This window comes from Mytilus trossulus, chromosome 2 (assembly GCF_036588685.1).
Source record: "Mytilus trossulus isolate FHL-02 chromosome 2, PNRI_Mtr1.1.1.hap1, whole genome shotgun sequence".
In the NCBI taxonomy this organism is placed as follows: Eukaryota; Metazoa; Mollusca; class Bivalvia; order Mytilida; family Mytilidae; genus Mytilus; species Mytilus trossulus.
Genome location: NC_086374.1, coordinates 86314534 through 86327282, shown reverse-complemented (window position 1 = coordinate 86327282; position 12749 = coordinate 86314534). Strand labels below are relative to the sequence as shown.

General features: G+C 32.8%; 1 protein-coding gene across 1 annotated transcript; it reads left to right on the top strand.

Annotated features, from left to right (window-relative positions):
• The first annotated feature begins 5068 nt into the window (after positions 1–5068).
• Positions 5069–10755, top strand: LOC134705479 (uncharacterized). Its single transcript, XM_063564200.1, has 6 exons — positions 5069–5141; positions 5930–6127; positions 6451–6502; positions 7690–8088; positions 8971–9072; positions 10555–10755. The coding sequence occupies exons 1-6, from the start codon at positions 5118–5120 to the stop codon at positions 10749–10751; spliced, it is 972 nt and encodes a 323-aa protein (XP_063420270.1). The 5' UTR covers positions 5069–5117; the 3' UTR covers positions 10752–10755.
• The last annotated feature ends 1994 nt before the right edge of the window (positions 10756–12749 follow it).

Sequence of the window (12749 nt, the reverse complement as noted above, 5' to 3'; positions counted from 1 at the left end):
TACTGTCCACATCTGCTTCTTTATATATCTGAAAATGACTTACAAAAAGAAAGGAATGGGGGTCTTTTATAGCATTTTCGGGATGGATGGTGACGAGAATAATAAAAAGAAATTCACTGTCATATTGAAATGACGTTTTCGTCATCAGAAACATGAAACAAACTTATTGATAATATACTGTTAAAAAATCTCTGAAACGTTTTTATTAGGTTTTCAATAATTGAATATGACAAGTGAACTCGAAATGAGTCCATACGCTGCTAGATCTATGTTTGGCCTGTGAGTTACTCTCTAAAGACATAAACTTCACATTGAATTATTTGTTCAATTCTTGAGAAGAACGAAATAAACATGAGCGTATACGTTTGCATTATAGATATTAAATTCAATAACATATACATACCTATAATAAGTTAGTTCAGCCATATTTATCTAGAAACAAATCCTTTTACTCTGAGAAATGAAAATATTACTGTTTTCCCTCATCTGTTTAATTAATTATATTTGATATAAAAACGTTGATGAAGGGGAAGATTTACTTGAAATGTTAGCAAAACGGGCATAAGATATAAACATATACTCATATAAGGTCAGATTTATTAAGCAGTTGAAAATTATTGTTTTCATAAAATCGCATAAGTACATCTACAATGAATTTGTAGAAATGTTTTGTAATATAAATTAAGTACTATTGTTCACTAATTTTCCCTTGACTGGCAAGCATAAAGATTTTTATTATATGTTGGCAAATCTTTTAGGAATGTTTGGTCCTCAATGCTCTTAATCTTCGTACTTTATTTTGCCTTTTAACATTTTTTTATTCGAGCGTCACTGATGAGTCTTTTCAAAACGAAACGCGCGTCTGACGTAAATATAAAATTTCAATTCTGGTATCTGTGATGAGTAAATTGAAGTAACTTTTGGACATTTGTAGACCGTTGTGCGAGAATAGTATTTCAAAGCTGTACAAATTTACAGTTAAGAACGGTTAATTCGCTTGTCTGATAAATTCTTGCATTCTATCGTATAATTATGAAATTCTCTTATTCGAGTCATATTTCCAGAATTATTGTCTGATTTAACATCACATATATACTACATACATATCCAAATATGCTATTTATACACTTAAAAAATACATTTTAACAAAATAAATGATTTCCAATTATATATTTTAGGTATGTTATCATGGTTATATGATCTACATACTTATAAAAAAGATGATTATTTACATGTTATAAAATCTCCGTTATAATTATCACATAATAGATTTATTTTACTTTTGAATATAATTGTCAAGCCCATCCCAGAAAATGTAGATTGTCATGTCATATTGCATTCGAAAATATATTTTGGAATGAGAATTTAAAAAACCCATAGATCACACCATAGAAGCACACATTTTTGACTTTATCATTATTATATCTATCGTTAAAAACAATTATAGTTTTGAACGTAATTTTATTTTACATTTGATAAATTCTTAGTTCCCAGTAGTATTCTAGAATTGATTTCTTCTTTGATGTCATAATAGCTCTATATCAATGTCTAATCATTGTGGCAATTCAACAAAAATGTCGAGGACACCATGGGCAATCAAATTCCGAACTGGAATAAAGACAAACAAATCCATAAGCTAAGAACAAAACATGGAGAGCCAAAACAAATTGCACAGAAAACTAAAGCAGCACAAAATGTGAATGAATTGAGCTCTCTGTAATAACACTTTTCACGATACCAATGTTGCTGCCCCAGATGTGCATTTCAACAATAAATGTCTCTTCGGTTATACTCAAGATCAAACTATTTGTAAATCTAAATATTGTTAAAAGTATTAAAAGTGTGAAGAGTTTTAAAACGTGATTTTTACATGAGGGAGATATGTTCCTTATGTGATTTGAAAAGTGTGTACCATCAAATTTTAGTAATACAAAATTCTTATATATTGTATCATGCCAGTACCGAAGAACTGGTTGCTGGTGATACACTTAGGGACTAACAGTCCAGCAGCAGTGATATCAAACCATTGATATTACTTTCATAAACGGTACCTTTTTGGGGTTGTAAATATAATGTAATTTGATGCGACTGTCATTCAAGTGAGAGGATTAGCGCTGTAAAATCAGTTTCAATCAACTATTTTCTTCATTTGAAAATGCCTGTTTCAAGTCAGGATTATGACAATTGGTGTCCATTCGTTTGATGCGTTTGGTGTGTTTTATTTTTGATTTTGCCATTTGATTAGGGACTTTCCGTTTTGAATTTTCATCGGAGTTCTGAGTTTTCCTGATTTTACTTTTTATGCACCAGAAGCGCTTTTCGAAAATCTTTTATCACAACTGATGGATTTTTTTGTCTATCTTCATCAGACCTACTTCAAGAAGATATCAATTTTAAACCAGCTTCTAAGGTAAAAGGCTGGCATTGGGAAGAAAATGACAAGAAAATATGATTAATTCAGCCCTTAAAGCAAAGGCAAAAGCAAAATTTCCCTGATTCATAAACATACAATACATATATTTCCTCTACATTGAGGCTTAGAGTGCTAGTAGGTAACAATGAACATGAAAAGTGGCCCTTATTCATTCATGTGATGTATTTTCCTTTTTTCATAACCCGCTTATTCTTGTAATTGCATATATTTATTTATATTTGATAAATATTTGTCAACTAGTTGATTTATTTAATTCGGTATATTATTGTTAATATGTTCGCCACATATTGTGCAGTTTGCCATAGATCACATCACGGAAACGCTCATTTGAGTTGTTGATGGTTATATCATCAATAAAAACAACTATAATCTGATTTTATCTTACATTTGATAAATTTTAAATTATAAATAATTTTGTAATTAACAACACTTAGTGTTCTGTATTGGGTTTTTTTAAGAATCTTGATATAATATTGTAATGTTACATATAGTTTCTACATACTTACAGTCCTGTGATTAATTTAAGTGTTTGCATTTTTGGTAGCCACAAATCAAGAACAGCCATTCAAAATATCCAAACGGTACGTTTATCCTAGATAACAAAGAGAAAATATATCAAGGGAGGATCAAAAAAGTAAATTCCACTATGTCAAAAAACTAAATATATTATTGAGCAAAACGAACCCCACCAAAAACCAATGGCAAATCGGGTATTCGGCAAAGGTAGGCATTTTGTTTTAAACTTTGTGACCAATCAGGTTTTTTGTCCTAAGTCGTAACCGGTGATAGCTTTACCTTGTTTATGCTATTGGTATATCCCCTTTACATACGTTCATTTTTCTTCAAAGCTGAAATTATGTTTCAAACTTATTGAAATGCCATGTTCATTTCTCGTTGATGAATGTGAAAGTATTCAGTATCAAATGTAGATTAACATATGTGCACTTTCAAAGATGATAATATTTATCTAAAGGTTTTGTTAAGTTTTCGTTTTTTTGTTCGTGTATTTGTCGTTAGTGTTTAGAGTATTATCATATGATATGTTGTCATATACTTTACAAATCGAAAACAACCAGCTTACCTATCACGCAACACATTTGTTGCATAATATTCATGTTTAGTAAATGTGGTATTTTTCAGACACAGCTGCTAACATTTTTTTTTCAATTTGAAGAAAGAACAATGGAAGATAACTCTACTTAATCAATGAATATTTCTTTTCAAATTTATGTAAAGATGTAACAACGATATACACATCTAATTAAAATGCTAGATTTAAACGTGTGTATGTTAAAGGGTTTCTTTTCTACGTGTAGTTTTTTTACTGGATTCATCTTCATCAGGAACGCTTAAACCTAAACATTGTAAATCCAGTGGTGTATAAATACGCTACAATATTAGGAGCAGGTCCTAACCAGAAAAAGCTATTTCACTAACGGTCGCCATAGGTAGTTTGGACCTGATTTATTTATTATTTCTTAATTAATAAACAGGAAATTTTGAATAAGAACGATGTCGAAGAACAGACTTCTGAGCCGCTGTGATGATGATGTCGGGGACTAACAGTTTACAACAAAGTATCTACCCAGTGCTAATAAACGTAATAACAATTTCATAAATAGAATTGTCCGAAGTGCTTTTCTGAAATTTATTTCATCAGGGCGCTTAAATCGAACATTTGAAATCCATATTTACAGCAAAACACTACAGCATTAGGCGCTATATCACAAAAACAAAATCTACACAGAATAGCAATATTCATCTTTGTTGGAACTTATCTGGTTTTTTTATGTTATGCTTTTTAATTTATAAATAAGGAATTTCAAATAAGTATAGTTTACTGATCTAAACTTTTTTTTGATTCCCGGTTTTTTTTATGATCGTTTATTTATTTCAAATATTGGCTAAAAGAGGGGTTACTATTTAACAAAACAATACGAAGGACTCTGATTTTAGATTTGCCTCGAGTCTTTAGCTTGTTGAGATTATCTATGATGACTGATTGATAAGGTCCCCTTGACTAAGTTTTTCAATGATCTATAGCCTTAGTTTAGTTTAAACATATTTATTTATAGTGGATTGGGAAACAAGTTTTGCAAACTTATATTAATCCCTTTCCAATTTGCGGGTGTAAGTGCTGCCTTGTAGCGGCATAAGCCTACTCTTTTTCGAAATCTGCAAGGGTGTCTTTAACGTGCAAGAGATATGGCTCTCTCTTAACACGGGTCAGCCATTTATCGTCCCCGTCCGACGGACGTTCATCGTTTCCTCAAGACCATACTCGCAAATGGTGTTAAGGGAGAGCCGAAAATTGAGTTCCTAAAAATTTCATCCCAAACGGGAATCGAACCAGGAACCTTTGTGTTAGTAGTCCGATGCACTAACCACTACACCACGGCTCTCTTAAAGCCTTGTTCATTTATAGCTTTGGAACATTATTTCTAACTTTCGTCATACTTCTGTATACCCCTTTTTTATTGCTGTGTATATATCTATGTTTATAAATGGGTTTTTTTAATCTTTTTTTTTAAGTATTAAAACAAGTATGGTAAAGAGAAGTGAAAGTGGGCGAAATTTTTGAATTCACATGTACATATCGATACGTTGTTCGAAATGTACTTACTAACACTAGAACACGTTACTAGTCTTATGTCTGATAAGATATGGCACCTAACTAGAAACCATGAAGTTCTTAGTTTATCTTCAGGTCAGTTATAAAACCTTCCTTTTAATGTGAATATTATAGAAAAGAATATGCGAAATATCCTAAATGTTAACCTTAAAGTTTTCTCTATCATTGTTTTATCTTATTAAATATGTGAATCCTGTCAGATAATTATGTCGTCAATGCCTATTTTACTTTTATAACTTGTCTTATCTCTCAGTTGATGTTCGATATATAGAAAGAACACTTTCTCATTGTTCAAGGTCACATAAAGTATATTAAGGTTAACGTTTGTTGTTAAGATGCTGTCTGTCTCGCATCTCTTTTGGTATTCGTGAATATCAATAATTTCCTAGACCACTAAGTTCAATAATGAAATCATGAAAAGATCGATAAAAGCCTATCAAACGGTAAACAAAAACACTTGTTCAATTGTATAATTATAATTCTCCGCTGTTGACATTTAATGCGAAAATAGTCTTGAGAAGTCATAACTCAACACGTCAACTGAAATAAAATTTATACATACAAATAACTACAATATACACCTGAACGAAGATTTTGAAGCATATGTGTAAGTGAGTATAAGTTTTTATGTAAACGGACCAAACTGATCACTTGAAACTGATCAGAGTAAAATAATTTTGGTTAGAGTTCTACATTGCTCATTTCGGGGCTTTTTATAGCTGACTATGGGGTTTCGATTTTGCTCATTGTTGGCCGTACGGTCATCTATAATTTCGTGTGTCAGTAATGCAATTATACCACATCTTCTTATTTTAATATTAAGACTGAACAATCCGAATTGATGTTTTATATTGAAATTGTAGGTTTTGGCTGTTTGTTTCCTTCTAGAAGCTGACTATTCCTCTGCTCGTGATTGTCTGTGTGTACATAAGGGAACAGTCCTCCCTGTAGACCAACATATTACTGTGACGGAACTTCCTGGCGGAACATGTGTAGAAATATTGAAGGAACATGTCCATTTCAAGAATGCAAACTGGACACATATAATGTATCAAGGTCATGTAAGTGATTGGACGGTATAAAATGTTTTCCATATAAATAAATCTAATTTAAAAGATGAGTGCCAATGAGACAACTCCCCATCCAAGTCACAATGTGTTATCATTATAGGTCAAAGTACGGTCTTCAACACGAAGACTTGGCTCACATCGAACAGTAAGGGCCACAAACTTTACATATATACATATTCTACTTAAATGCACTTGTTTCCAGAACATTTGGTTTCGTCATCAACCTACATTTACCTTTCACTGCTCATGAAATACTTCTTTCAAACATGTTGTCAGAAAGGCGAACATTTATATAATATGATTTATTATTACAGCATGCTTTTGTAGAAAAAGTTAACACAGCATTCGATAAAGTAAAGTGTGACGGTAAGTTGATTTTATTGATACACCTATAATTTTGTAAGGTGACTATACTTCAGGCGCGGATCCAGAGGGGGGGTTCCGGGGGTTGGAACCCCCTTTTTTTGGACGATTAATGCATTTGAATAGGGACATGTAGTTGGAACCCCCCTTTGTCCTGGGTTTTTTTCAACCCCCTTTTTTTTAAATTGCTGGATCCGCCCCTGTACCTTATGCTAGAATGTGTTGATAAAAGAGGCTAACCTTCTAACGAAGATCGTAATGTTAATAAATATACTGCCGCCTTTCATCTGCTTTTTTTATTTTATATATCATTCTTAAAGCAATGTAAAATTACAACTGTTTGATGATTGTTAAACCACCCGGAGTGTTAGACCAGCAAGGTTGTCAGTGCTTCGTTATTAACACGATGTGTATCATATTTTTTTTTTCTTTTAAAGTTTCAGAAATTAAAAAAAAACTTAGAAACCCCGGTTCGGGGTCCTCCGGGCAAAGTCGACGATATTCTTTAAGTTTTTTGGTTTTTTTTTCATAAAGATCTTAACGTTTCTAAGTCCTTGTTCTCAAAGGATTTGGTTGGAGCGGGCTGGTGACGAAAAAATAAGAAAAACACCAAATATGTAGAATTGGTTATTTTCATGGTTTCACATTTGACGTAATGTAAAAGTATATAACATTTTATTCCAGGTTGACAGCTATGTAAAAATAAGAAGATGTGGTAAGATTGCAAATGAGACAACTCTCCATCAGAGACCAAATGATATAGAAGCAAACAAACTATAGTTCAAGAAATAGTCTTTGATAATGAGTAAAACCTATGCAGTATTGTTAGTTTAATTAGCCCCGAAAGGATAAATTTAAAACAATTCAAACGAAAAAACAAGCGGCCTGATTATGTTGAAAACAATAAACGGTAATTTATAAATGATTGTCATACATCATCAAACAAAACTGAATTGTAGGAACCTTATTTGGGATGGGCGTATACTTCAAAGTTATAGTGATAAACTTGGTTATCAACTTCATTCGTAACAAAGTTGTGTGCACGCCTTTTCTCAAATGACATTAGCAGAATAGGTTCCATAAGAACATATGTTTGTGGTTAAACAATCTTAGAAACCAGATTTGAATTCACGCAACTATGTCAACAGTTCTATCGATTACAACATAAAATCAAAATGTAATCTTTTCAGATAATAATGTTCCAATTACAACAACGGTTGCATCTACAACAAAACAAACAACACAATCAACGACTCAATCAACAACTCAGCCCACAACGCCAGTTCCCCAAACAACGACAATACCTGTAACCACAACACTACACCAAGGAACAACACTACCACCGGCTCCATTTTGCCCTCCTACTAGTGGAAAACCGTCACATAATAATTTAAATTGTACTGGTGTTAAAATTCTATCCAGGAGTAGTTGGGGAGCCTCTTCGCAGTATGAGAGTATAAACGACTTAACCAGGCAGTTCTCATGCAGCGTAGATTTTGTTGTTGTTCATCACACTTTAGGGGATCGATGTATAACCGTGGCTGATTGTGAACAAAGGATTCGAACTGATATTCAAAACTGGCAGCATAGTAAGTAGTGTTTATTATGTTATGTAGTTACCTGCTTGTAAATTTTCACTGTCACTTGTTTGTGCACGGGACTAGGTATTATACAATAATCTTAAACAAAATTATCCTCACGCCGAAATTTGTTGACGCACATTCTATTAGTTACATGCTGTGACTTACAGAGCTGTACGGGAATAAAAAAAACTTGGTAGTATAGTTTCTCAGAAAAATTGCTTGTTTTTTTTTTTTTTCTTACAAAATGTCGAATTAATTTCCATGACGCGATCAATGCGTCGAAGCATTTTGTAGAGTTGCATTCTATAATCGAAAACAAACTGCCAACGCCATGGCCAAAAATGAAAAACACAAACAGACAAACAAAAATACACAGGACACAGCATAGAAAACCAAAGAATTATCAACACGAATCCCATCAACAACTAGGAGTGACTAGCTGGGAAATGTTCTTTAAATTTGCCTGGTTTTGATAAAAATCGAAATCTCCCGTTTGTCGTAATTTTTAGATAAGCAAAATTGTGCCATCGATGTTTAGCTTATATTGATATAACAAATATTAATTTGTATGGTGTCATTACGTTTTTGGATATTTCTCAAATTACAGGGCCGAATTAACCCCTAACATTCCTTATATTTTGATAACTGTCTTTATGGCTGTCTGATATTTTTTACTAATGTTTCCCTCAGTTTTACTATGTAACCCGGATTTGTTTATTTTTCAATCGATTTATGAATTTCGAACTGCGATATACTACTGTAACAGTGTTGTCTTTATTTAATAGCTTTTCACATAGAAATTTAAACTGATACGAAGAAGACTATTTGAATCATCTTTCTGTTGTTTGTATTTTATCCTGTACGTGAACGTTAACATTGTAATTACAGGACAATTCAACTTCGCCATCGGTGGTGATGGAACCATCTACGAATTAAATGGTTTTGATAGTGTTGCAAAACATGCAAAATTCTATGACAACATATCATTAGGTATGTATATCGTACACATAATTTTCAAGTATATACTTGGAAGATAAAGATGTGTATGTTGAATTCTTATGAAAAGTTAGACAACAAAATAAACGGCATCTTCCCCGAACTAATTTCCCCAATATACAATGTCGTTATTTCATAGTGTCATGTTGTTTCTGAAGTAAAATTCTAAGTAATTCAAGTTCAATAAAAAAAATCATTTTGTCTCGTCTTCAGTTTATTTTCAATTGTCATTCAAATTCATTTAGATTGTTATAATTATCCGACAATGCTAGTTTGAGACACAATTGAATATAACTTCCATGCATTATGGAAAGCAGTGAACTTTTCTGGATTTATTTTCATTATCATCGCTTCAAACAAAAATTTGAAAACTAGGGATAATTTTTAATTCTATCGTTGGATGGTTTTAAGAAATGTATGTTAAAACTGACTACGAGACTTCAGGATTCTAAAGGTTCACTAGGAGACTAACAGACTTCAGGGTGTCTTCTTTTTTCGTTTTCTTTCAATTAACCCAATATCCTAAAAGCGAGTCTGTGTAAAACTTTGTCAATAATACAATATGAGGAACAGTAAAAGATCATAAGAATTAAGAGGAACAATTAAAAGACATACAAATTCGTAGGAACGATAAGTCTTAGAGATAATAATAACTCGGATGAACAATAAAAAGTCACAAGGCTTCTGAGGAACAGCAAGAGGTCATAAGAATTCGGAGGAAAAATCAAGTCATAAGAATTCGGAGGAACAATAAAAAGTCATAAGAATTATGAGGAACAATAAGATATTATAAGAATTTGGAAGAACAATAAGATATCATAAACATTCGGAGGAACAATAAGAGATCGGAATTTGAATTTTTTTAAACTATACTATTACTTATTATATGACAGTATAAATCTTAAAAAAATATTTCTGAAAGTGGTAAAAAAAAACCGGGTCCGGCAAACAGTCCGGGTCCGGCGACCAGTCCGGGTCCGGGTCCGGGATTCATACCCAAGTCCGGGTCCGGTGTCCGGTCCGGTCCGGGTTTCAGTGCGTACCCACTGTGCAAGTCCGTCCGAAGGGTTATACCGGATATACCTAAATACCAGGAACGTTCTAACAAACATTTGTAAAAGCAGAGATGTTTATACTCTTCAAAGTTTACATGGCATTTATGGTGTTAGAAAATATCTCATGCGACAGCATTGTGTGTGATTATTTTTATTTTTTAATTATTATATTTCCGTTATTCCTATCACTTAGGTTTACACAAGTTGTCAAACAGTCTGATTAAAGTACGGCCCCTGTGTTTATGCGTTACATAATGTTGCTTTATATATGTAAGAGCCAAACAACAAATGAAGCAATGGCATATTCTAAGTTGGTCTTCTCCCTTGCAATATGTCAAAGCCAAACATATAAAGGACATGTAACCAGTATATGGGAGATTCTAGTGATATATCTAATGACATATACACCATTTATTTTTAGGAATTGCTTTTATTGGTGATTTTTCATCAGTACCACCTACTCAGGCCGCCATTGATTCGCTCAAGAAGTTTTTGGCATGCGCAGTACATGAAAGATTGCTAGCAGCCTATTACGTTTTACGGACTGAGCGTGATGTTATCGGAACAGGGTTTGGCGATGCATTGTACAATGAAATCGAAAAACTTCAACATTACTAAATAAAATGATAAAATAACTGCAGGTACTCTCAGAAATGTACTTGGTGTATTTTTGTTGTTAGGATGTTCAAGTACCCGGCCACGTCCACTCTGTGGTTTTGTTAGATGTATTTCTAATTGTATCACTCTGATAAGTTAAGACTTTGTCGACTGATTATCATAGTTTGTTATATTGTTGTACTGTTTCACAAATGTCCCAGTTTATGGGAGGGTTGGGAGCCCGCTAGCATGTTTAGCCCCACCATATTCTGTATGTGCCTGTCCCAAGTCAACAGCCTGTAACTCAGTGGTTGTCGTTTTTTGCTTTTGTTACATATTTGTGTTTCCTTCATTATTTTGTACATAAATTTTATTTAAGCGGTTACTTTTCTCATTTCAAATGTTTTACAATTGTCATTTCTGAGCCTGTTATAGCTGACTATGCGGTATACGCTATGCTGATTGTTGAAGGTCGTGGGTAATCTATAGCTGCTAATTTCTGTGTCATTTTGTCCCTTGTAAAGATTTATCTCATAGAGAATCATACCACATTTTTTTATATGTAATGTCTTGCTTCCACAATTTGACGTTTATATATGTTCACAGCTGATCTTTTCCGTTAAGTGTGTACTAACCTCATGATTATCTATCGTGGGTGAATTTGTATAAGACAGCAACCCAACAAACATAACACATAATTGAGGTTTAAATACAAGCACAAGAGATAGCTAACATTCATATCACATAAACTTCGCCCTCCAAACAGTTGTTCAGCGATCAAAAGCAATAGAAGGCACATTCGATATTTGTCAAAATCTAAAAAGGACATGATTTCCGTAGGGAAATATACCATTTATGAAAAAAAAAACTATGGAAAAGCTAGCAGGAATACTCAGTTTCTTATGAATCGTTATCAATAATACGACAACCCTCATAGAAATACATGACTAAGGACGGTGCGTTGACATTTGACGTTTTGACTCTTCATAGTTGCTGTCCATCACAATTTACGGTTAAAATATATTGTTTTTCGTTTAATGTTAAACGCGTTATAGAGACCATTAGTTTACTCTTTTGAATTGTTTCGTATTTTATTATTCCATGGTATTTTGTAGCTTATTGAACGTATGGTTTGTTTTCATTGTTGGAGGTCTCACGTTGACATATCGTCGTTTGCATGGTTGTCCTTAACTTTGGAACCTTATCTCTAAGGTCCTTATGATAATTTTTGATTATTTGCAACATCTATTGTCCGTAAATATTGAAAGAAAATAAACACAAGGACCTAAGTAATTAAAGAGAGTTATTGTTCCGAAGCTCGGTTGTCCTTAAGTATTTTATGAACAGCTGTCTCATTTGTAATAGTGTCATATATCATTTTTTTTCATATTTTGGTATTTCATTGAATAAGAATACTACGTTCATACTTAATTAACATTTATTTTAAATATTCAACAAACATTCTGAAAGACGTGGTGAGCGAAGTTTCTTTGGTGTTTCAAATCTGCTGGTACAATACCTGTAAGAACAAATTTTACAGTTAATTTATATTAAAGTAAACAATATATTGAAAACCACAGTAGTTTTTTTACTTTAAATAACTTAAGTATCATTTGTCAAAATTTGCAGCATATTTAATTAATCGTGTGCTATACTTGAATGCTAGTTTGAAATATACATTCATGAGAGGATGTGCCACTTGCCATACTTTATATTTCATCAGTGAGAACAGTCGCAATTTTGACTTTATTTGTTCATCAAAACTGTGTGTGCCATATACTGACTTTACTGACAACGAAAATATGGCCGGGGCATCAGAAGCTTAAAGCAGTTTTATTTCACTCAATTATTAAATATTAAATTTGTGAGAAAGTTTTATGGTTACTACTGGGAATTGACCTCTTCCTTCCGTTCTCATTGTATATTTATTAGTACATACAGTTACACAACACTGTGAATGTTGGAAGATAAATTGAGACATATCTACATAATCACGTCAGGTATGACTTTTTACATGAT